This window comes from Sus scrofa, chromosome 6, assembly GCF_054392235.1.
Source record: "Sus scrofa isolate SSC_HxYL_T2T_F1_AM1 chromosome 6, Sscrofa_HxYL_maternal_Yorkshire_Landrace_v2.0, whole genome shotgun sequence".
Lineage (NCBI taxonomy): Eukaryota > Metazoa > Chordata > Mammalia > Artiodactyla > Suidae > Sus > Sus scrofa.
Window position 1 is genome coordinate 52,646,856 of NC_139388.1, and position 22,590 is coordinate 52,669,445.

The 22,590-nt window shown below is 54.3% G+C and overlaps 2 protein-coding genes across 10 annotated transcripts in view; one reads left to right on the forward strand and one right to left on the reverse strand.

Annotated features, from left to right (window-relative positions):
• Positions 1-61: 61 nt before the first annotated feature.
• Positions 62-22,027, forward strand: PLD3 (phospholipase D family member 3). 7 transcript variants are annotated; one of them, XM_084958431.1, is made up of 14 exons: positions 62-136; positions 4,966-6,641; positions 9,444-11,524; positions 12,408-12,499; positions 12,603-12,677; positions 12,765-12,907; positions 13,412-13,595; positions 15,310-15,430; positions 15,510-15,637; positions 16,717-16,917; positions 18,762-18,901; positions 19,469-19,634; positions 19,979-20,078; positions 20,166-22,027. In XM_084958431.1, the coding sequence occupies exons 4-14, from the start codon at positions 12,473-12,475 to the stop codon at positions 20,351-20,353; spliced, it is 1,473 nt and encodes a 490-aa protein (XP_084814557.1). In that variant the 5' UTR covers positions 62-136; positions 4,966-6,641; positions 9,444-11,524; positions 12,408-12,472; the 3' UTR covers positions 20,354-22,027.
• Positions 14,309-22,590, reverse strand: part of HIPK4 (homeodomain interacting protein kinase 4) — a 14,761-nt gene continuing 6,479 nt past the window's right edge. The window contains exons 4-5 of one of the 3 annotated variants that reach the window (XM_084960685.1): positions 14,762-14,880; positions 14,309-14,437 (exon numbers count right to left, since the gene is read on the reverse strand). In XM_084960685.1, the coding sequence (XP_084816811.1) occupies positions 14,416-14,437; positions 14,762-14,880 (141 nt within the window). In that variant the 3' untranslated portion in view covers positions 14,309-14,415. Of the gene's footprint in view, positions 14,438-14,595; positions 14,881-21,358; positions 21,837-22,590 lie in introns of those variants that run through there. The other 2 variants (XM_084960684.1, XM_013988572.3) reach the window with 2 other exon arrangements.

Here is a 22,590-nt window from a genome sequence, read left to right on the forward strand (position 1 = left end):
AAGGTAATTTCCCGGCCCCCGCCGGCCCGCAGTCCAGCCGGAGTGCGCCTGCGCGCCGCGGGGGGCGGTCGGGCGGGGCTCCAGCCTGAAAGGTGCGTGCTGGGCTGGGTCCCGGAGTGGGAGACGTGGAGAGCAGGTAATGTGCGATCTGGGGGCGCGGCGCCTCAGCCGTCCTCCTCGTGTTATCCTTCGTCTGTAATGCATCTCTTCTCTGCACATCGACCTCTGTCCCTGTATGTCGCCATTCCTCCGCATGTTGTATCCTGCTTAAATCGTTACCGTTCCCCTTATGTCGCCATCATCACCCTTGACAAGATTTCGTTCGCTTTAAGCCCCCATTATCAGCACCTGTTGAAGTCGCCCCACCCGTTAAGTCGTAGTCGCCGTCTCGTGTCGCCTGCACCCCTCTTTTATTGCTATCACTCTTCTCAGAAATCGTCGTCATACCTCCGTGTCACCTTCGCATGCCTCCTGTTACCATCTCCTTAAGTCGCTCTCTGGCTTCCCTTAGGTCATGCTCACCCCTTTTGTCGCCATCCCTCCTCGTCGTCACCTTTGTTCCTCTGACAGTCACTGCCCACGTCTAATGATTCTAGTTTTCACCATGAAGAGCCACCCTGCCCTACAGTTTTTCTTCTCTTCGTGTCTCTGTCATTTCCCCAAGTCACCTCTCATGTACTCCGGGTATGAAAGCCCTTTACTCAGGGCGTGCCAGGATTCTGACTTCACCACTAAACCTCTGGGTAACCTTGACCTAATCACACCTTTGCAGTCTCAGCTTCCTCATCTGTAAAATCCACACAAGGACACCAACATCAGGGATGATTGTTAAGAATTCTGCATTATTCTAGTGATATGCCCAACTTGATATGGTGATTTGGGCTAATATTATTAGCCATGTCACCCTCACCCAGTCACCTTCATCACCTCATTGTCACTCTCCCCCTACCCCCAACTGCCCTCATCATTCTGGTGATGTCATCACACTTCCTGTATCCTGATGCTCATGCCACAACAGCCAACCCATGCTACCCCACATGGCAATCTCCACGCTGTCCTCACCTCTGCCACGTCACCACATCTGAGGGGGTGACCCATCAACCATCACGCACCTTGTTCATGTAAATACATAATCCCTTTCTCTTTACCTTGTTGGATTGACTGATTAACCACCCCCAAATTGAGAGCATTTAGCCATGGCAGGAGTCCAGGAGGGCTTGGTGGGGGGACGGTTATAGGTAGCTTAGACCGAGTCCTCCCTTGACTCAGAGAATTGAAGGTACAGAGAGAGAGACAGGGCTCACCACACCGTCGTCAAACCTCAGCAACCCTGCATCCCCAGGGGGAGAGCTGGTATCTTAGTCCCTCAGCTTGCTCAGCATGGCCACGTAGGAGAGTCATTAGCAATGTATTTCCATGGGCTGCAACACCCCATTTCCAATCTTAGTTCTTAGTACTTAAATAGTGGCATGACCTTGGGCATGTAGCTTAAGGTCTCTGTGCCTCAGTTGCTACATCTGCAACATGGGAATGAAAACACAAGTTATTCATTCAACAGATTTTTATTAAGCGTGTTCTACATGCCCAGCACTGTGCTAGGCATTGGGGACACATCAGTGGACAAAACAGGCCCGGTGGAGTTTACATTCTAGCAGGGCTAAGAGACAGTGAGCAAACAGGTAAGTAGATTATGTCACATGATAGAAGAGGGGTGGGAATACAAAGATCATTGTTTTAAATAGGGCGATCAGGGGAGTTCCCGTGTGGCTCAACGGGTTGAGGATCCCACAACTCCGATCGCTGCCCTGGTGAGGGTTCGATCCCTGTCCCCAGGAACTTCTGAATACCATGGCAAAAATAAAAAATAAAAAAAAAAAGAGTGGTCAGGGAAGATTTTCTGAGATACACCATTTAAACAAAGACTTGAAGGAGGGGAGAGAGTCACATGGCTGCCTGGAGGTAGAACAGCATCCTAGGCAGAGAAAATAGCAAATGCAAAGGTCCCGAGATAGGAGCATTTAAGGAAGAACAGGGAGGCCAGTGAGGGAGGAGAGGGGTGGGAGCTGACGTCAGAGGAGTGATGGGGGCAGATCATGGGGGGCGGGCGTGGGCCCTGGAGAAAACTATGGCTTTACTCTGAGTGGGGCGGGAGCCAGGGGAGGATTTGGAGGCGAGAAGGGACGTGATCTGATGCGACATGAAGCAGCAGCAGCAGCTGGAGAACCTCTACCAAGGATGGATTGGCAAGAGCAGCCTGGTTGGAAGCACAGCCAGAGTCCTCTTCTTAAAGCTGCCCTCACATATCCTTTGTATTTGGAGAGAGCTGCAAGGGTCCCTCTCAAAGATTCGGAGGGGGTGGGGGTGTTGGTGGAGGTTTTGAGAGGCCAGCACCACCACTGGCTTCAGCCGCTGTTGACAGGGCTGGGGAGGGAGGGAGCCACAGATCTCCAGATGTTAAACAACAGGAAAGGCAGCTGTCTACACCCGAGACCCTGAGGCAGCTTGGGCTCTAATCCTGGCCCCACCATTTCCTGGCTGTGTCCCTTTACGCCAGGACTTCACGTCCCTGGGTCTTTAGTTCCCTTATCTATTAAGTGGGGCTAAAAAAAAAAACACTATTATGGAGTTCCCTGTTGTGGCTCAGTGGGTTAAGGACCTGACTTAGTCTCTATGAGGACGCAAGTTTGATCCCTGGACTCACTCAGTGCGTTAAGGATCCTGGTGGTGTAGGTCGCAGATGCAGCTCCAATCCCACGTTGCTGTGGCTGTGGCATAGGCCAGCAGCTGCAGCTCCGATTCGCCCCCTGGTGTGGGAACTTCCATATGCCACAGGTGTGGCCTTAAAAAAAAAAACCGAAAAACAACAAAACACTGTTGTGAGCCTTGAATGTAAAGTGTTTTGAACAGTGCCTGGTTCGATAAACACAAGAAGCCCTACCCTCTCTCACATCCTACCCTTTCGCAGGCCCAGGCCTCCATCATGGTGGCAGAGCAGAGGCATCCTGCCTCATTTTGTGTTCCTGAATCAGTGTAGTCCTGGCACAGAACCGAGCTCTGGGTTCAGGTGCCCAGCCACCAAACCAACGCTGTGTGACCTGGCAGTACTTTTCCTGAGCCCTACTTCCTCATCTGAAAAACAGAGATAAGAATGCTTCTTTCAGAGTTCCCATTGTGGCTCGGTAGTTAACGAATCCAACCAGGAACCATGAGGTTGCGGGCCTTGCTCAGAGGGTTAAGGATCCGGCGTTGCCTTGAGCTGTGGTGTAGGTGTGGCGTAGGCTGACAGCTACAGCTCCGATTAGACCCCTAGCCTGGGAACCTCCATATGCCACGGGAGCGCCCCTAGAAAAGGCAAAAAAAAAAAGAATGCTTCTTTTCCCCAGATGTGTTGCAGTATTAACTTTTGAATTGAGATGTCAGCAGTTTTCATTGTGATGTCACTGTCCTCGTCACTTGGTTTATTTTCTTCCAGGGCACACACTGTATGTTTCACTCATTCATCATTTGTCTCACTCCCTCGAAAGAATATCTTCTTTCCCAGAGATAATTTATTTTTCTGTTTTTCTGTGCCATCTCCAATTTCTAGACAGGGCTTGCCAGCCGTAGCCATTGAACAAATACTAGTTGAATGAATAGATGAATGAGTTAACCACTGGGCATCTGCCATGTACTGTCCTTGTGCTAGCTGATACACAAGGGACTCAGCAGTGACTGAGCCAGCCCGGCCCTGCCCTCATGGGTCTCACAGTCCGGAGGGAGAAATAGAGCCATCACCAGGCAGTGACAGTCTGGTGAGGTCAGGGCCAGGTTGGGAGAAGCACAAACGGGATTCAGGCTAGGATGGAGAAGCCCAGGGTACTGCCAGCGCCCCCAAAAGGATGCCTGGATCAGCCAGGGGGTCAGGGAGGGCTTCCTGGAGGAGCTGGTACAGGCACTGATAGAGATGAGCCACAGGAGGTAGAGAGAGAGATGCTAGGCAGGAGGAGCAGCTGTGGGCAGGTTTGGTGGTAAAATGTGTGGTTTCAATTCAAGGAACCGAAAGATATTAAATATGGCTGGGGCATTAAGGGTAGGAAGAGAATAAGCCCGAGAGGTTATTAAGGGAGATCATTCAGGGCTCTGGGAGCCACAGTGAGGAGCTGAGACTTTGTCCTGTGGACTCTGGGGAGCCACAGAGAGGTTCTGAGCAGGGGAGGGACAAGTCAGACTCTGTGGAGGGGGAATCGGAAGGGTTGAGTGGAGGTCGGGAGCCATGGGATGTGCCTGGAGTGGGGACCTGGGTGGGAGATGCCAGTTGGGAACCATGGAGGGGAGAAAAAAAGTGAAAAGGAGTGGAAAAGGCGAGGGAGAACAGTTCTTCTTTTTAGGGCCGCACCCTTGGCACATGAAGGTTTCCAGGCTAGTGTTCAAATCGGAGCTGCCGCTGCCAGCTTCCACCAGAGCCACAGCAATGCAGGATCCACGCCACATCTGTGACCTTCGCCGCAGCTTGCAGCAGTGCTGGATTTTTAACCCGCTGAGCCACAGCGGGAACTCCTAGCTTAGATTTTTAAGTTCAGTTCAGAAGTATTTACCATTCATGATGGGGTGGTTTGTTTGGTTTTATTTTATTTTACTTATTTGTTTTTCACACCAAGCATCCTCTCTCCCTAAAAGGGGCACCTCCTAGGGGTCCTTTGCAAAAAAACATTCTGCTGCTGAAAACAAGGGAGTTCATGAGGATGCAGGTTCGATTCCCTGGCCCCACTCAGTGGGTTAAAGGGTCCAGCGTTGCTCTGGCTGTGGCGTAGGCCAGCAGCTGCAGCTCCGATTCCACCCCTAGCCTGGGAACTTCCATATGCTGAGGAAAAAATAAATAAATAAAATTAATAATAAAATAAATTTTAAAGTAAATAAAATTAATAATAATAATAAAAACAAACAAAAAGAGTGTACAGAACCAGTGCTCTGTTCTGTTTTCTGTAGACTTGACCCCAGGCAATTGATGGTTCCATCAGTGCACAATCAAGTGACAATCAGCTCCTTTAAACCCAAGTACAGGTCTGTTTTGAACCATCTGGAAGGACCTTGGTTCGTAAACATTCCCTGAGGTATGGCCTGTCTGGTGCTTCCCTTAGGAATCAGCCCCACATCCTCTTTTGCACTTTCAGATGACTTGACTCAATCTTGAACTGACCTTGAACTTTACCCTCAGGCTGAGGTGCCACTATCTGCACCTACCCTATTGCTCTGGGCTTGGAACTCAAGCTACTTATACCATTGTGTTTAAACCAAGTGTCACTAGATCAAGAGACATCTAAGAAAGTCTTTTTTCCAAGGCTTCTATGCTGCTGCTATCTCTTCGGTTTTCAATCAACATTTATCGAGCAGTCCCAGAGTGCCAGGCCCTGAGGGGGAGAGGAATAAATCAGAGCCTTAGCTTTTCAGGGGACACTTGTAAGTTTGTCTGTGAGACATGGGTGTATCCAGACATCTCACCAGCCAGCTTGTAGCAGTGGCTTCCTGTGCTACCTGCCTGCCGTGGACCATTTGATTGACTCTTCCCAACAAATGTGACATTGTTATATTAGTCTCCCCCATTGCTCTGAGAATGACTGTGAGGCTCAGAGGAGCTCCCATTGTGGCACAGTGGGTTAAGAACCTGACTAGTATCCATGAGGGTGTGGGTTCAATCACTGGCCTCCCTGAGTGGGTTAAGGATCTGGCATTGCCACGAGCTACAGCATAGGTCATGGATGTGGCTCAGATCTAGTATTGCTGGAGATGTGGGAACCTCCATGTGCCACAGGTGTGGCCCTAAAAAAAGGACAAAAAGAAAAAGAGGCTCAGAGAAGGACGCCTCTTCTCCCTTTCACACAGAGTTGAGATCCGAACCCGGGGCTTTGGGACTGCGAGACTCACCCCCTTAAACCAATCAGCGATCCACCAGCTACCAGTCCCTAGATGAATATAAGATCCCCATTTTATGGATGAGGTCAGCAGGGCTCAGAGAAAGAAAGCCCTGTGCCTGATGTCAGTGATAGAGGTGGGATTTGAACTCTGGATCCTCCATTCCAAAGCACTGCTATAGAAGAGGGATCGAATCTGCCACCCCACCTTCCCCAGGGGTAGGGTGTTCAGGGAGCTGTGACCCAACACGTGTCTCAAAAGCCCAGTGGGTTTTGCTTCCTCCTCTGTGGGCTGTGGTGTCACACCCCAAGTCAGACAGGGCCCAAGCCAAGGGGACAGTGAGGTATTTGGAGGTGGAGGTGTACCAGCGAGGAAGCAGAGCGTGGGACCAGCCTGGACATGGCACCAGAGCCCCAGGGTGGGTTCTAGGTTCCTGAGAACTGAGGTGAGCTGAGAAGGCCAGCACCCGCCAGCCTGGCTCTGTAAGCCCTGCTGCCTAAGGCCCGCTTCCAATTCACCATCCCCGGCTTCCCCTCAGGATCTGGGAGTCGGGGCTGCTCAATATTTCTCCACTTGGGCTCACAGTCCTTTTTTGGAGACCGGGGATGTGGGGGAAAGGGCCCCCCAGCCAGGAGCATGAGCCTCATAATTTAACTTCTATGGAAGTCTTATGTGCATTTTTTTAAATAGTAAGTAGAAATTCCATTGTGGCTCAGCAGTAGGGAACCCGACTAGTTTCCATGAGAACCTGGGTTCAAACCCTGGCCTCACCCAGTAGGTTAAGGATCCCGCATGGCGTGAGCTGTGGTGTAGGTTGCAGACTCGGCTCAGATCCTATGTTGCCGTGGCTGTGGTGTAGGCCGGGCAGCTACAGCTCCGATTTGACCCCTAGCCTGGGAACCTCCATGTGCCACAGGTGCGGCCCTAAAAAGACAAAAAATAAAAATAATAAAGACCCATAATAAAAAGCAACCGTCTTGCCTTGGCGAGCGAGGAAGGGTGGGGAGGGCTCGGGTAGAGGGAATCGTGCCTCTTCTTTTTGGCTCTTGGAACCCTGAACACAATCACAGGTACGGAGAACCTCCTGTGTGCCCATTCTATATGCCTGATATGTATTAAGGCCTTTAGTTCAAAGGAGCCCTTTGGATGGATTTTAGACATCTCAAATATTATATGTTCAAAACCACCCACATAGAGTTCCCTGGTGGCTCAGCATTGTCACTTCTGTGGCCCAGGTGGCTGCTGTGGCAGGTTTTTTTTTTTTATTTTTTTAAATTATGGTTGATTTACAGTGTTCTGTCCATTTCTGCTGTACAGCAAAGTGACCCAGTTGTACATATATATACATTTTTTTCTCTCATTATTATCCTCTATCATATTCTGTCACAAGTGATTGGATATAATTCCCTGTGCTGTACGGCAGGACCTCATCGCTTATCCTGTGTCCCAGTCTCGATCCCAGGTCTGGAAACTTCTGCATGCTGCTGGCCACACACACATACACACACTTTTTTTTTTTTTTTTCTTTTTTGGCCATCCTGTAGCATACGGAGTTCCCAGTCTGGGAACTGAACCTGTATCCCTGCTGCTGCAGAGGCACCGTCGTTCCCATTGCATCATCGTGGGGACTCCCCACATATTTATCTTTTTAAAAACTTATTACTGCTCTTTCCCCCAAATTTGCTCCTTCTCAGTGTTCCCCAAATCAGCTATTGGTATCTCCATCCTTGCTATTGCTCAAGCCAAAAACTTTGGAGTAATCCTGGACTCTTTTTTGGTCGCCACAAGTCGTATGGAGTTCCCAGGCCAGGCCAGAGATCAGATCCAAGCCACAGTTGTGACCTACACTGCAGCTGTGGCCACACCAGACCCTTAACCCACTGTGCCAGACAGGGGGTCGAACCTGTGTCTCGGCTCTCCAGAGATGCCGCAGATCCCATTGTGCCACAGTGGGAACTCCCACTGTGGACTCCTTTCTTCTTCGGGAATCCATGTCTAGTCTATGTAGAAGTCCCATCAGTCCCACCTTCAAGTTGTACCCAGACTCTGTCTACCCTTGGCCCTTGGCATCCCCCTCCCCCCATAGTCCTGTCCATCCTGTCTCCCCCCTGGGCTCACTGCTCACCCCCCCCACACACACACACATACCCCACGCTGCAGTCTCTTCCCCACAGAGCCAGGGGGAGCCTGCAAACACTTGTGTTAGCTTCCTGGGTTGCTGTAACACATTACAACAAACGGAGAGGCTTAAAACAACTATTTCCTCACAGTTGTGGAGGCCAGAAGTCCAAAATCAAGGTGTTCACAGGGCCATGCTTCCTCCCAAAGCTCCAGGGGAGATTCTGCCCCCTGCTCCTCGAGCTGTACTTGGGTTTGCAGCCCCTCCACTCTCTGCTTCCCGGGTCCTGTGATCTTCTGTCTCTTAGAGACACTTGCTCTTGGATTTGGGACCCATCTGCATAATGCAGGATAATCTCATTTCCAAGTCACTGATCTAATGACATCTGTAAAGACCCTTTTTCCAAATAAGGTCACATTCACAAGTTCCTGGAGTGATGACCACATCTGGCATAGTTTGTTTTTTTTTTTTTTTAGGGCCCGCACCCACAGCATATGGAGGTTCCCAGGCCAGGGATCAAATTGGAGCTACAGCCGCCGGCCATAGCCACACAGGATCCAAGCCGTGTCTGCAACCACACCACAGCTCACGGCAACATCGGATCCTTAGCCCACTGATTGAGGTCGGGGTTCGAACCCACAACCTCAGGGTTCCTAGTCGGATTCGTTTCCACTGCACCACAACAGGAACTCCTGACATAGATTTTTGAGGCCACTATTCAACCCAGTACAACCCTCTAAAGCAGATCACTCTTTCTCCTTTGCTCAGAGGCCCCATCCTGTGTGATCTGGTTCTGTCACCTTTCTGACTCACCCCCCCCACCTGGCCATTCCACTGCAGACATGCCTGTGTCCCTGCTCTTCCCTATCCACACAGGCACACTTCTGCCACAGGGCCTTTGCACTGGCTGTTCCCTCTTCTTAGACCACTCTTCCCTGAGACATTCATTGGCTCCCCTCCTTGAAGTCTTTTTCTTCAGGTATCCCTTTCTCAGTGAGGCCTTCCATGGCCTCATTTAAAATTGCAGGAGGTCCCTTGTGGCGCAGTGAGTGTACCATCTGGTGTTGTCACTGCAGCAGCTCAGGTCACTGCTATGGTGTGAGTTAGATCCCTGGCCGGGGAACTTCCCCATGCCAGTGATGAGGCCAAAAAAAGGGAATAAAATTGCAGACAGTCCCAGCCCCACACCCGCCCCCGTCCTTCCCTGAGTCTTCATAGCATTTATTACTTTCTAACATATAATTTACTATTTATTTGTGGGTGAGCTTTTTTTTTCCTTTGTAGGGCCGCACCTGCAACATATGGAAGTTTCCAGTCTAGGGGTCAAATCAGAGCTGGAGCCTCCAGCCACAGCAGCGCTAGACCTGAGCCTCATCTGCGACCTACACCACAGCTCACAGCAACACCGGATCCTTAACCCGCTGTGCGAGGCCAGGGATCAAGCCCACACCCTCACAGACACAGGTTGGGTTTGTTTCTGCAGAGCCACAATGGAAACTGGCAGATAATGGTTTTGGTGTGTCTTTCCTCATGTCTGTTTTGTTCACAGTGATACCTCCAGTGCCTAAAACAATACCTGGTGCACAAGCACTCGGTAATGTGTGCAAAGAAGTTCCCGCGTGGCGCAGCAGGATAACAAACCAGCATTGCCACAGCTGTGGCTCAGGTCCCAACTGCAGTTGGGGTTCAGTCCCTGGCCTGAGGAACTTCCACCTGCTGTGGGTGCAGCCAATAAATAAATAAATGAATGTGTGCAAAATTAATGAACAGCTTTATGTAAAGGAGGTACTATTGTTACCATGCCCATTTTGCAGATGAAGAGACTAAGGCCCAGATGCGTTGTCACTTCTCAGAAGTCAGTCACGTACACACTGAGGCTCATTAAAAAATCAGGCATCTGGGAGTTCTGCTCATGGCTCAGTGGTTACCGAATCCGACTAGCATCCATGAGGGTATGGGTTCGACCCCTGGCTTAGCTCAGTGGGTTAAGGATCTGGTGTTGCTGTGAGCTGTGGTGTAGGTCACAGATGTGGCTCAGATCCGGTGTTGCTGTGGCTGTGGCGTAGGCCAGTGGCTACAGCTCCCATTGGACCCCTAGCCTGGGAATCTCTATGTGCCGCAGGTGTGGCCCTAAAAGATGGGAAAAAACTCAGGCATCTGGCTCTGGAAGCCACAGTGATGACTGCTAACAGAAGTAAAATTAAGGAGTTCTTGTTGTGGTTCAGAGGGTTACGAACCCTACTAGTGAGGATGTGGTTTCGATCCCTGGCCTCACTCAGTGGGTTGAGGATCCAGCATTGCCCTGAGCTGCAGTGTTGGTCACAGACCAGGCTCAGATCTAGCATTGCTGTGGCTGTGGCGTAAGCTGGTGCCTACAGCTCCATTTGACCCCCTAGCCTGGGAACCTCCACATGGAGCCCTAAAAAATTAAAAGTAAGTAAATAAACAAAATAAAACTTTTCTCACCAAGGCCTTACAAACAAACGGCAAACCTGTTTCCTGCCCTCACGCCTCCCCTCCCCCACCCTCCAAACCTGCGGTCAGCCACATCTAAGACTGTTATCTTGTGCCTCTCTGGGTGACCTCTGGAGCCGGTAGTCTTGCTCTGTTGCCATTTCTTGCTGGACCCATCCCCATTTGACTGGCTCCCTGCAGTGAGAGGAGGGGATCTAGCTGTGCCCTTCTGCCCTTGCCAATCTTGGACTGGACTTTGGGGGGAAGGGGTTTCCAGATTATTCTTTCTGATCTAGGCTGGATATTGCGCTGAGGGGACAACCCAGCTCCCTTTTGGATTTTTCTTCTCCTTGCCTTCTCTTTTGAAATCACATTCATGCATGCGCATGAATTTTTTAGAAACGTAGCTAAATCTGGGAACCTGTGTTCGCTTTATAATTTTTTTTTAACTCTTACAGAGATGTTTTCCCTTCTGTAAGTCGCTCATATTTCGCAATTTTAAAAAGAGAAAATAGGCGTACAATAAAAAGCAATCCAGACCCACCCCCAAATCCCGCTGTCAAGGCAACCACTTCTGACGCTGCAGCTTCTCTCAACAATCTTTTCTGCATTTGTCTGTTAACTTCCTGCCTGGGTGTGGGGAAGGGGGTCCTGCCTGTCTTTCATTGAGAAAGGTGGGCGAGGAGCGGTCTTATAATTTATTTCTCCAGCTGTAGCTTTAAATCCTGCTTCGGAGATTTTAGATTTTAGATCAGAGCCTGGATTTAAGAAACAAAAATTTTTAAATCCCTATCAAAATATCAGTTGCCTTTTTTTTTTTTTTTTTAGTCAAATACTGACTGCAATCCAAACAGACTCCCATCGAAAACTCATCATCTTCTTCCCCCACCTCGCTCTCCCCCTCCCATAGCGTGGGCTGTGTCTTCTAAGCTGATTTTGTTCACTGCATCTCTGAGTCATGTTATTCAGCCTTAATCATTCGGAAGTTTTTTGATCATTAATTTTATTCATGTATTTATTTTTGACTAGGTAATGCATGTCCATGGTACAAATATTCACAAGGTTCGTAGACAAGAGATGTGGGGTTCTTTTCTCTCTTTCCCTGTGGGCTCCCTTTCCCACACGGGGGCTCTAGGATGGAGTATAGCAAAGCCAATCGCTCTGCCATGTACTCTCCCCCTATCCAGCCCAGGTTGGCTGGACCGTATCTGGGGGGCCGGACCCCCCTTCTCCCTGCAGTGAGCCCAGACCTGCGTGCTCACTGCGCAAACTCCCTGCTGCAATGGGCGGGGCCTCCTCTAGCCCCGCCCCCTCCTTCCTCCCGCCCCTGCTCAGCCTGTTGGGGCAGAAGCTGGGGCCCCGTGGAGGTAGCAGCTGCCGCCTGCGGAGTAACACCGAGGCCCTGCTGGGGTAGGAGAAGGGAGGATGGTTGGGGGGGATGGGCTGGCGGGGAGGCCCCGAGGGTCCTGGGCTCCCGCCTGAGCTGTCTGTTGGGTACCTGAGCGTGAGGGCAAAGGAGCCACCTGGAAAATGACTTCTGGGTAATCCCAGGTCTGGGAAAAGCCAGGCACAAAAATTTGGGGCTCTGCTGACCCCATCCGGAGCTGTCATTTGGGGAATGTATAGGTTAGAGCTCAGAGAAGGGAAGGTGCTAATGGGGAATAGCGCGGACGCTGATGCGGGGCAGCATGGGCACCCAGAGGGGTATTTGGGGGCACCATAGAGGGAAGGGACAGCAGAGACGTTTGACCATGAGGGATTTCGAAATCCCTGCTGACCAGCAGTCAGCTTCCTCCTTTAGGGATGGCGGGCAGAGTGCCAGTGGCCCCCGTGATCACAGACAAGGCAACCCAGTGAGTCCCGTGAGCTTGAGACTGATCTGTGTTCTATGATGTCCCCCCAAAACTAGAATACCCCTCCCAGCGCCCGATTTTGTTTCCCGCAGTTTGGAGACCCTGACACACCCACTTTCCCGCCTGGGATCTGCGTATCCCCTGGCTGCCTAGCAAGATGAAGCCTAAACTGATGTACCAGGAGGTAGGTGGAGGGGGGACCCAGTGGGGAGGGGCTAGGCCCAGCAGAGGTTGGGGGCCCTGCTGAGCTGCCCTGTCACCCCCCCACCATCCCCCCATCCCCCCAGCTGAAGGTGCCTGCTGAGGAGCCCGCCAATGAACTTCCCATGAATGAGATCGAGGCATGGAAGGCTGCAGAAAAGGTAGGAGCCCGTCTCCACCCTCTGTCTCAGACAGGGGCTGGGCTGCCCCCCTTGGGCTGGCTGATCTCCTCCTCCTCCTCCCCACAGAAAGCCCGTTGGGTCCTGCTGGTCCTCATCCTGGCGGTTGTGGGCTTCGGTGCCCTGATGACTCAGCTGTTTCTATGGGAATACGGCGACTTGCATCTCTTTGGGCCCAACCAGCGCCCAGCCCCCTGCTATGACCCTTGCGAGTAAGTGGGGGGGGGCGGTCCTCAGAAGGTGTGTGTGGGGGGCCCTGCCAGGCCAGGGACACTTCAACACACACCCAGTGGTTGAGACAGTGAGGTGATCACAGACTCACAAATGAACGTCACAGGTTCCTCTCTCCATGCCCACCCTCTTTCCCCCACACTGTTGCCATGGCAGCCACAGCATCATCTTCTATCAGTCTGTGAACAGAGAGGTGCACACAGACACACATGGCATCTTCCATCCACATCTGTGGACAGACACACACACACACACACACACACACACACACACACACACACACACACACACACACACACACACAGAGATATCCACCTCCACATCCTTCCTTTCATACCTGTAGAGAGATGCAGGCACAGACAGAGAGAGTCATAGTACAGGCACACACTCCCACACACACCCAGTCTTCCGCCCTCTCTGGGCAGACAAGTGAGCCCTCACATTCCAGCCCCTTATGGCTGATTCTGCCTCCCCTGCCCCCCCAGAGCAGTGCTGGTGGAGAGCATTCCCGAGGGCCTGGACTTCCCCAATGCCTCCATGGGCAACCCCTCCACCAGCCAGGCCTGGCTGGGCCTGCTTGCCGGTGCCCACAGCAGCCTGGACATCGCCTCCTTCTACTGGACCCTCACCAACAACGACACCCGCACTCAGGAGCCCTCTGCTCAGCAGGTACCTGGGTGGTGGGAGGCCCGGGGGGAGGGAAAGGTGTTCCCCGGCAGCCCGAGAGGCAGGGGAGCAGGGCTCACACCGCACGCTGGACTCGGGTGTTTGGAAGCAGCTGTCTTCACACGGCTTTCTGGACCAGGGGCATTTTGTCACGGTCATCGGGAGGCCTCTGAATGTCAGGGTGTGGGTTTGGTTACGGGGGATTAGGCTGACAGATGTCGCTCGCCCGCAAGCTGCCCCGACCCTGTCACACAAAGAAAAGAAAGCGCGGAGTGAGCACCAGCCCAGCCTCCAGCCAGGCTGCCACCTGCCAACTGTGTGACCCAACTGGGTCCCCTCTCCTCTCAGCCTTCAGTTTCCTCATCTGTAGAATGGGGCCAGTATCTAGCAGCCACCTGCTGTGAGGATGAAACAGGCTAATCCCCGCCAATTACAGCACAGTGCCTGACAGAGTCAGCCCTTTATAAGCGTTCGCTATTATAGCCCCGGGAGGGTGTGCAGACATGTTAAAACACATAAAACTTCAAGAGGTGGAAAGGAAAAGCCTAGATGGATAAGCCCTTCGTGGAAAGACACAGTGAATCTGTCCCCTTTTCTTGCTGCCTCTCTTTATCAGAAGGAGGCCTAAAAGTTATTAAAATTGTGGGGTTCATTAAGCACTGCTTGGAAAAATATACACTAGTTTAAAAAGGGTAGAAGCTGACACGCTCTGCTGGTTCCTGCTGGAGTGGTTCCAAGCACCAAGTGCAGACTTAGGAGGCAGACGGGGTGGGTTCAAATCTCTCTTCACCGGTGATTTCTTCGATGCTCAGTTTGCTCATCTTCAGCTTGGGATACCCTGGGACCTGCCTCATCCATGAGAGCAGTGAGAATTCAGTGCGTTCAGAGGTAAAAGGGGCTTAGAGGGGGCCCCGCTCACAGGACAAACCAGGGAGTCTGGCTGTTACTAGTGCCGAGGGTGGCATCATCATGCCTCACCCAAACCTTCCCAGACCCCAGCCTGCACTCTGCCCCCAGCATCCTGTAAGGTGCCCAGAGGCCCCTGAGGTGCCTGGCGTTGTCGCAAGTCAGGATCTTGGAAAAGTCCTGTCAAAGGCAGGAGTGGTAGGGAGGCCCTAGCAGGGCTCAGAGAAGTCGGTTGTTAAAACAGAGAAAGAAGGAGTTCCCACCGAGGCACAGCAGGATCCACGGAGGGTCTGCAGCGCTGGGATGCAGGTTCAATTCCCGGCCCGGCACAGCGGGTTAAGGATCCAGCGTTGTAGCAGCATTGCAGCAGCTGCCGCTCATTCTGCAGGGCAGCCAAAAAAAAGAGAGAAAATAAAAGATAAAGGTGTTTCCCTCGTGGCTCGGCAGAAACAAATCTGACTAGGACCCATGAGGATGCAGGTTCGATCCCTGGCCTCGCTCAGTGGGTTAAGGATCCGGCATTGCTGTGAGCTGTGGTGTAGGTCACAGACGCGGATTGGATTTGGCGTTGCTGAGGCTGTGGTGTAGGCCTGCAGCTGAGGCTCCGATTGGACCCCCAGCCTGGAAACCTCCATATGACATGGGGGCAGCTCTAAAAGAAAAAGATAAAGAAAGGGTTTAATATTTTAGCCTATTCAAGCCTTCCCTGAGTGCACTGGCTAATGAAATAAGACAAACAACTCATGGGGGTGCCGTGTGGGGTTGGAGAGCTGACTGGTCCAGCCCCTCAGAGGCTCTCCCCTCCTCCCAGGGCGAGGAGGTCCTCCGGCAGCTCCAGACCCTGGCTCCCCGAGGTGTGAAGGTCCGAATTGCCGTGAGCAAGCCCAACGGGCCCCAGCCCCAGGCGGACCTGCAGGCCCTGCTGCAGAGCGGTGAGCACAGGGCGGCTGGGGGTGGGCTGGGCCTGGGGCTGCCCAAGCCTGCTCCTGACCCCTGCCCCTGCCCGTCCAGGTGCCCAGGTCCGCATGGTGGACATGCAGAAGCTGACCCATGGCGTCCTGCACACCAAGTTCTGGGTGGTGGACCAGACCCACTTCTACATCGGCAGCGCCAACATGGACTGGCGCTCCCTGACCCAGGTCTGCCGGCTCCCTGCCCCACAGGGCACCCAGACTCCAGCTGTACCCCACTTGAACCCCAGAGTCCTCTCTTCCAGTCTCTGCAATGGCTTCCTTCCCGCCTCCTCCAGGCCTCCTTCAGGGTCCCCAAATCCAGCCCTCCTCCACCCTCCCCTTGCTCACGGGAGCCCCTCTCTTCCCTGATGGCAGCCGCCAGCCCCGCTATGGGGCATTCTAGGCACCGTCCATCCATTTCACCTTTGTTACTCACTCTCTCTGCCTTCTGTAAGCCCAGCCCCGTTCTGCTGCTGGGAACATGTTGGTAACAGATGGACCTCCTGTGTCCAGTGCAGAGATGGGTCTGTCACCAGGCAGTGTCAGCTCAGGAGGGTCAAGGCTGAGATGGGGGGGCAGTGCACATAGAGGGGTCAGGACCAGGATGGGAGACCCAGCCTGGGGTATCAAGGAACGTTTCCCAGTGGAGGGGACAGCTAATTTGATACCTAGAGGACCTGTAGAAATGAGCAGCATGAGATAGAGAAGGGGTACATCTTAGGCAACAATCATTTGCTCAACAAATATTTCCCAAGCCCCTAATCTCACCAGCTCTGCGGGGAGATGCTGAAAATACAGCCATGGCTGAGACATCCCCAGGGCCTGTCCTCCCAGCCCCGTGGGGAGACGGGTTTGTCACCCGACAGAGTGATAAAGAAAGCCCTCCTGAGAGCCTCAAAGAATGCCTGGCACAGGCTGGGCAGGCAAGGCAGGCTTCCTGGAGGAGGAAACTCTCAGCTGAGACCTAAGATTGAGTAGGAGTTCCGCAGAGGGTCGAAGCCACAGCCTATGCAGACGTTCAAACCTGGAGCTTTGGAATAACTGAATGATGTTCACCAAGACTTAAGATTTTAGTCTTGACCCAAGATCATGTCCATCCCAGGACTTTGGCTGGGAGAAGCAGGGGGCCACGGGGCAGAAAGAGGGGAGATGGCAGAGAGAGGGGGAGTAGAATGGCAAAAGGCAGGAAAGAGGACTTGGGGGCCGGGGAGGGGCTGCAGGCGCCTCCGCCAGCCCCGGGCTGAGCACCGCGCCCCCTCTGGCAGGTCAAGGAGCTGGGCGTGGTCATGTACAACTGCAGCTGCCTGGCTCGAGACCTGACCAAGATCTTCGAGGCCTACTGGTACCTGGGCCAGGCGGGCAGCTCCATCCCATCAACCTGGCCCCGGCCCTATGACACCCGCTACAATCAAGAGACACCGATGGAAATCTGCCTCAATGGAACCCCTGCTCTGGCCTACCTGGCAGTGAGTCCGAGGGAAGAGGGGCTGTCACATCCCGGCCACAGAGCCTCACTCCAGGCCTCCATCTAGCCCTGCCCAGTGACTTGGGGGGGATGGGGGCTCCGGACCACTAGCTGTCGCTCCTGCTCACTCAGGGGCCTGGGCTATGTCCCAGCCTCCTTACGTTTTAGTTTTCTCTGGGCAGTAAGTGTCATAATATTTATAACCTCTTAGGGCTAATGAGGGGCCATGACTGGGTCCCTGCAGGCAGAGCCCTTGCTGTAGCTGTCTAGTATAGCCCCAAGTTGTTTGGGGTTTTTTTGGTCACACCTTTGGCAAATGGAAGTTCCCAGGCCAGGGATCAAATCCGAAAACTGCAACTATAGCCTATGCCCCTGCTGCTGCAATGCCGATCCTTAACCCAATGCCCTGGGCTGGGGCTCGAACCCACAACTCAGCAGCAACATGAGCCACAGCAGTGACCACACCAGATCCTTAACCTACTGTACCACCAGGAAACTACTGCATGTTGCATTTTCGAACAGTTAAAATGAAATGGGGAGTTCCTGCTGTGGTACAATGGGATGAGCAGCATCTCTGTAGCACTAGGACACAGGTTCGATCCCTAACCTGGCACAGCGGGTTAAAGGATCTGGTCTTGCCACAACGCCGGCATAGATCAACTGCAGCTTGGATCTGACCCCTGGCCTGGGAGCTCCACATGCTGTGGGGCAGCCAAAAAAGAAAAAAAGAAAGAAGAGAAAAGAAACACGGCTAGAACTTCAGTTCCTCAGTCCCAGGAACCACGTTTCAAGGGCTCCTTAGCCACATACAGTGAGTGGCGACCAGGCTGGACAGTGCAGATAGCATTTCCTTCACTGTGGAAAGTCCTGTTGGACAGCACTGACTGGCACCTGTGGCGCTCTGGACAAGGCACTGCTGGTTTTAGCTATTGGTGTGGGGGGTGGCCACCCTGGGTCCCCTTCTGTCCTCTGAGCAAGTCACCTGGCCAAGCTCAGCATCGTCACGGAGGGTGGCCTCACTAATGCCTGGATGGAGGGACAGCATTCCCTGGAGCCCTTTGCCCCAGCAGCCGCCCGCAGGGGATCCAAGTTTCCCCTGTTACCACTTCCACTCTCAGAGCTTGAGTCTGCTCCTCTGTCGTGAGGATGGAGGGAGCTGGGGGAAGGGCCTGGGCTGGGGGAGCACATGAGGGGTGCACCTTGATTCTGTGTGCCATGTGCAGTGAAGCCCAAGAATTTGCATTGCTTTTCTTTTCTTTTATTTTTTGTCTTTCTAGGGCTACACCTGCAGCATACGGAGGTTCCCAGGCTAGGGGTCTAGTGGGAGCTGTAGCCGCCAGCCTATACCACAGCCACAGCAATGCAGAATCCGAGCCACGTCTGTGACCTACACCACAACTCACGACAACGCCAGATCCTTAACCCACTGAGTGAGACCAGGGATCAAACCTGCGTCCTCGTGGATGCTAGTCAGGTTTGTTAACTGCTGAGGCCATGACGGGAACTCCAAGCATCTGCATTTCTAACAAGTTCCCAGGTGATGCTGTGGCTGTCTACCTAGGGACCTCATGTCAAGAACCCCTGGGTCAGAGCATAAGTTCTGAACCCAGGCAGCCTAAGTTCAAATCCAGGCTGTGTTTATCAGCTGTGTGACCTTAGGCAAATCACTTACCCTCTCTGAGCCTCCGTCTGCTCACCTGCAAAGTGGACTTGGTATTTATCCCTCCCTTTTACGGAGGCTGAGCTTTCGGTGAGACCCGCAGGACCTGGCTCATGATGAGCTGTCTATAGCTGGGGTCCACTCTGAAAGTCACATGTCCTGACTGTCCCCTCATCCCCCCCCAGAGCGCGCCCCCACCACTGTGTCCGAGTGGCCGCACTCCAGACCTCAAGGCCCTGCTCAACGTGGTGGACAACGCCCGGAGTTTCATCTATATTGCGGTCATGAACTACCTGCCCACCATGGAGTTCTCCCACCCGCGCAGGTACTGCCGGGCGTGTGGAAGTCCCCATGGGTGGGAAGGAGAGGGAGGGATGGGCCCAGAAAGCAGGCAGGGGGCCAAGGCCAGGGGACAGATGGCGGGGAAGCCATGTGAGAAGCAGAGGAGACGCGCCAGGGAGGGTGAGTGCAGATGCTCGGGAAAGGGAAGAGGGGTTTGAAAAAAGGATGAGAATCCGGGGTGGGGGGAGGAGACGGGGGACTGGAGGCTTAAGGCAGAGGATGCAGGATGTGGGGTGTCTGGAGGTAGGCAGGGAGTACGGGCTGGTTACAGGATGAGGGGCTTGGGAGACAGGACTAAGAGTATGCAGTTTGGGGGCGGCAGGGTTGGGGTTTGGGGTCTGGGATAGGAAGCGGGGTGCTTGGGCTCCAGGGGCTCAGAGCGGGTGGTCTGGGGACGGCAGACAAGATGACAGGAAGGTTGGGTTTGTGGGGGATCAGGACTGGGAGCCAGAGATGGGGTGGGCTTGGGGCTTGGGGGTTCTGGGAAGCTGAGGTGGGGCCCAGGCCTGGCTCCCAGGGAAGCCCCCATGCCCTGCACCGCCTCCCTCAGGTTCTGGCCGGCCATCGACGACGGGCTGCGGCGGGCTGCCTACGAGCGGGGCGTCAGGGTGCGCCTGCTGGTCAGCTGCTGGGGACACTCCGACCCATCTATGCGGGCCTTCCTGCTCTCCCTGGCTGCCCTGCGGGACAACCACACCCACTCTGACATCCAGGTGGTAAGCGCCCACCCCTCAGCCCCTGTGCAGGGCAGGACGGAGGCATGGCTCTCATGGGGCTCCCCTGTCATCCGACAGCGATGGACGATCCAGAACGGGCAGTGCCTTGATGGGGAGACCACGGGTCAGGGTCAAGATCAAGGGCACAGGCAGAGGGGTCAGGGCCGGGATAGGGGAGCCCAGAGGAAGTGCCTGCTGCAGACTGAGGGGTCGTGGAATACGAGTGCCCACTCCTCTGGGCCCTGTTCTGGCCCCCAGGGCCGGTGGGAAGCAGCTTGGTTCCCCACCCCACCCCACACCCTGGGGCCTCGCTAAGCCCGCCTGTATCCCCCCCTCCCTCTCAGAAACTCTTCGTGGTCCCTGCGGATGAGGCCCAGGCCCGAATCCCTTACTCCCGCGTCAACCACAACAAATACATGGTGACTGAACGTGCCACCTACATTGGTGAGTGTCCCGGGCACTGCTGGGGAGGGTGGACGGGGGTCCAGGCCCCGCCACGGGCCCTGACACTCTGGACCCCCCTCCCTTTAGGAACCTCCAACTGGTCTGGCAGCTACTTTACTGAGACGGCGGGCACCTCGCTGCTGGTGACACAGAACGGGCGGGGTGGCCTGCGGAGCCAGCTAGAGGTCGTCTTTCTGAGGGACTGGGACTCCCCTTACAGCCATGACCTCGACACCCCTGCCGACAGCGTGGGCAACGCCTGTCGCCTGCTCTGAGGCCCGGTCCAGTGGACAGGCCGCGCCCGCGAGGCCCCCCACAGGTGTTCTGGGTCTCTGTCCCTGTCCCCGTGCCCCCTGCTTCTGTCTGCCTCATTGCGGCTCCAACAGGCTCCTTCCCGCTCTCCCACCTCTACCTCCGCCCCCACTGGCCTGACGCTGTGGCCCCAAGAGGGCCCAGCTGAGCTGGGGGAGGGGTCAGCCCCCGAAGAAGTGGGGGTGCATGCTGGGCCCGGCCCCCTGGCCCACCCCACTTTCCAGGGCATAGAGGGCCCAAGGTCATAAGAAGTAAATAACTTGTCTGTACAGCCTGGGCCTGACTGAGTGTGTGAGGGGTGAGGGGGGTCAAGCAGGGCACAGCTGGCATGGACCTTTGGCGGGGACATCTTCCCGTGTGCCGAGCCCTCAGCTTGTGACCAGGGTGGCTTGGTGCGTACTGAACACTCAGCATGTGTCCGGTCTGGGCTGAGCCCTCCTGGGTGACCACAGAGTGCTGAGCCGACACCTGTGACCTCGTGGGCTGGCATGAACTGAGCCTCACGTAGCCAGCCTGTGGCCGTGTGTGCCGTACGCTCTGCATGTTACCAGCCAGATGAGCACGTGCCAAGCCCCTGCCATATCCCAGGGCTGGATTTGCACGTCTGGGCACTGGAGCATGCACCAAGCGTGAATTTACACCTGCCATGTGAACTTACACTTCGCATGTCCGGAGCATGGATGAGTGCATGCCAAGCCTGTAAACCTGTGGCCAGGACAGGTCAGCAGATGATGAACTTGGCAGTTGGCAAGTTCAGATGGGCACCTGCTGAACACTGAGAATGTTCTGAGGGTGGATTCTTGCTTGCCAAGCACGGAGCATATTTAGGGGATGGGTCAGCATGCCAAGCACAGCCTCCAGCCTGAGCCAGTGGCAGGCTAGGGACAGCAGTGGAGCACCCCCTCCCGACATCCCCCCACCAGGGCCAGTCCGGGCCTCAGGCAGGGAGAACAAGCATGAGGCAGTACTGCTGAAAAGTTCTTTATTGAAATAAACAGAGGCAGCAGGGCCAAGGGCGTGCTCAGGGCCAGTGGGGTACAGCCCCCTTCCTGCATCCCTCTGGCCGAGGGGGACATGGGCTAGACCCCAAAGCCCTCCTGTGTTCGGGGAGTGTGTGTGCCCTTCTCTACGGGTGGGGGAAATGGGGAATTTCTGGATAACTATCTTTCTGTAAGAATAATTTGTCAGGTCAGGGGATGGCTCTGAGTGGGGGATGCCAGCCCCACTCCAGCAGCCCCCAGGGATGGGCAGGGGTTGGGGTCACCATCAGTGGTGCCCACCGACGTGCTGCAGAAAACTGGTGGCCCTGGGTGGACCATGAGGGTGGGTGTGGTGTGGTGGGAGCCCCTGAGCCCGTGGCCCCCGGATGCCATCCAGGGTCCAGTCTGGCTCACTTAGCCATTCCCCAGGACAGCTGCTGGGGTCGAAGAGCTCAGGGCCTGGCCTCTGTTGGGGAGAGAAGAGATGGGCATCAGCCAAGAAGCGCCCCCCCATCCCCCACCCCAGGAAGAGCCAGCCTGCCCCTCGCGAACTCCTTCCGGCCCCAACTATATCATCCTTGTCACTTCCTGAGGACAATTTTGTACATCCTGAACCCTCATCATGTTTGGAAGCTTAAATGGTGTGTGTGCTGAGAACTTACTGTGTCCTGAAGGCGTGTTTGCCGGGGCTCTGTCACGTCTTCCTGAGGGTGGGTGAGCTGTGCTACAGCCTTGTTCAGAGTTACTGGGCCTTTGTCACTTCTTAGGTGTGGATTACCATGATCTGAGTGGTTTTTTGTTTGTTTGATTTGCTTTTTAGGGCCGCACTCGAAGCATATGGAGGTTCCCAAGCCAGGGGTCAAATTGGACCAATAGCCTCCAGCCTACGCCACAGCCACAGCCACAGCCACGCCAGATCCAAGCGGCATCTGTGACCTATACCACAGCTCATGGCTACCTGGATCCTTAACCCACTGAGCAAGGCCAGGGATTGAACCTGCATCCTCATGGATACTAGTCGGGTTTGTAACCCGCTGAGCTACAATGGGAACTCATGATCTGAGTTTTAACACAGCCTGAATAGGAGTGAGTGTTTGCTGAGCCTTGTCACATCCTGAAGGCAGCTAGTGTGTGTTGGACACTGAACCAGCTGCAGGCCATGCAGGTGGGTGGGAGGCGAGGCTGGTTCACTGTGCCCGCATCCTTAGAGCTCTGGGCGG

What these genes read in the sequence shown, in the direction of transcription:
- PLD3 (XM_084958431.1), top strand. Translation starts at nt 12,473, where the DNA reads ATGAAGCCTAAACTGATGTACCAGGAG. An exon ending in AGGAGCCCTCTGCTCAGCAG is followed by an intron (nt 13,596 to 15,309) that starts GTACCTGGGTGG and finishes CCCTCCTCCCAG; the next exon opens with GGCGAGGAGGTCCTCCGGCA. An exon ending in TGAACGTGCCACCTACATTG is followed by an intron (nt 20,079 to 20,165) that starts GTGAGTGTCCCG and finishes CCCTCCCTTTAG; the next exon opens with GAACCTCCAACTGGTCTGGC.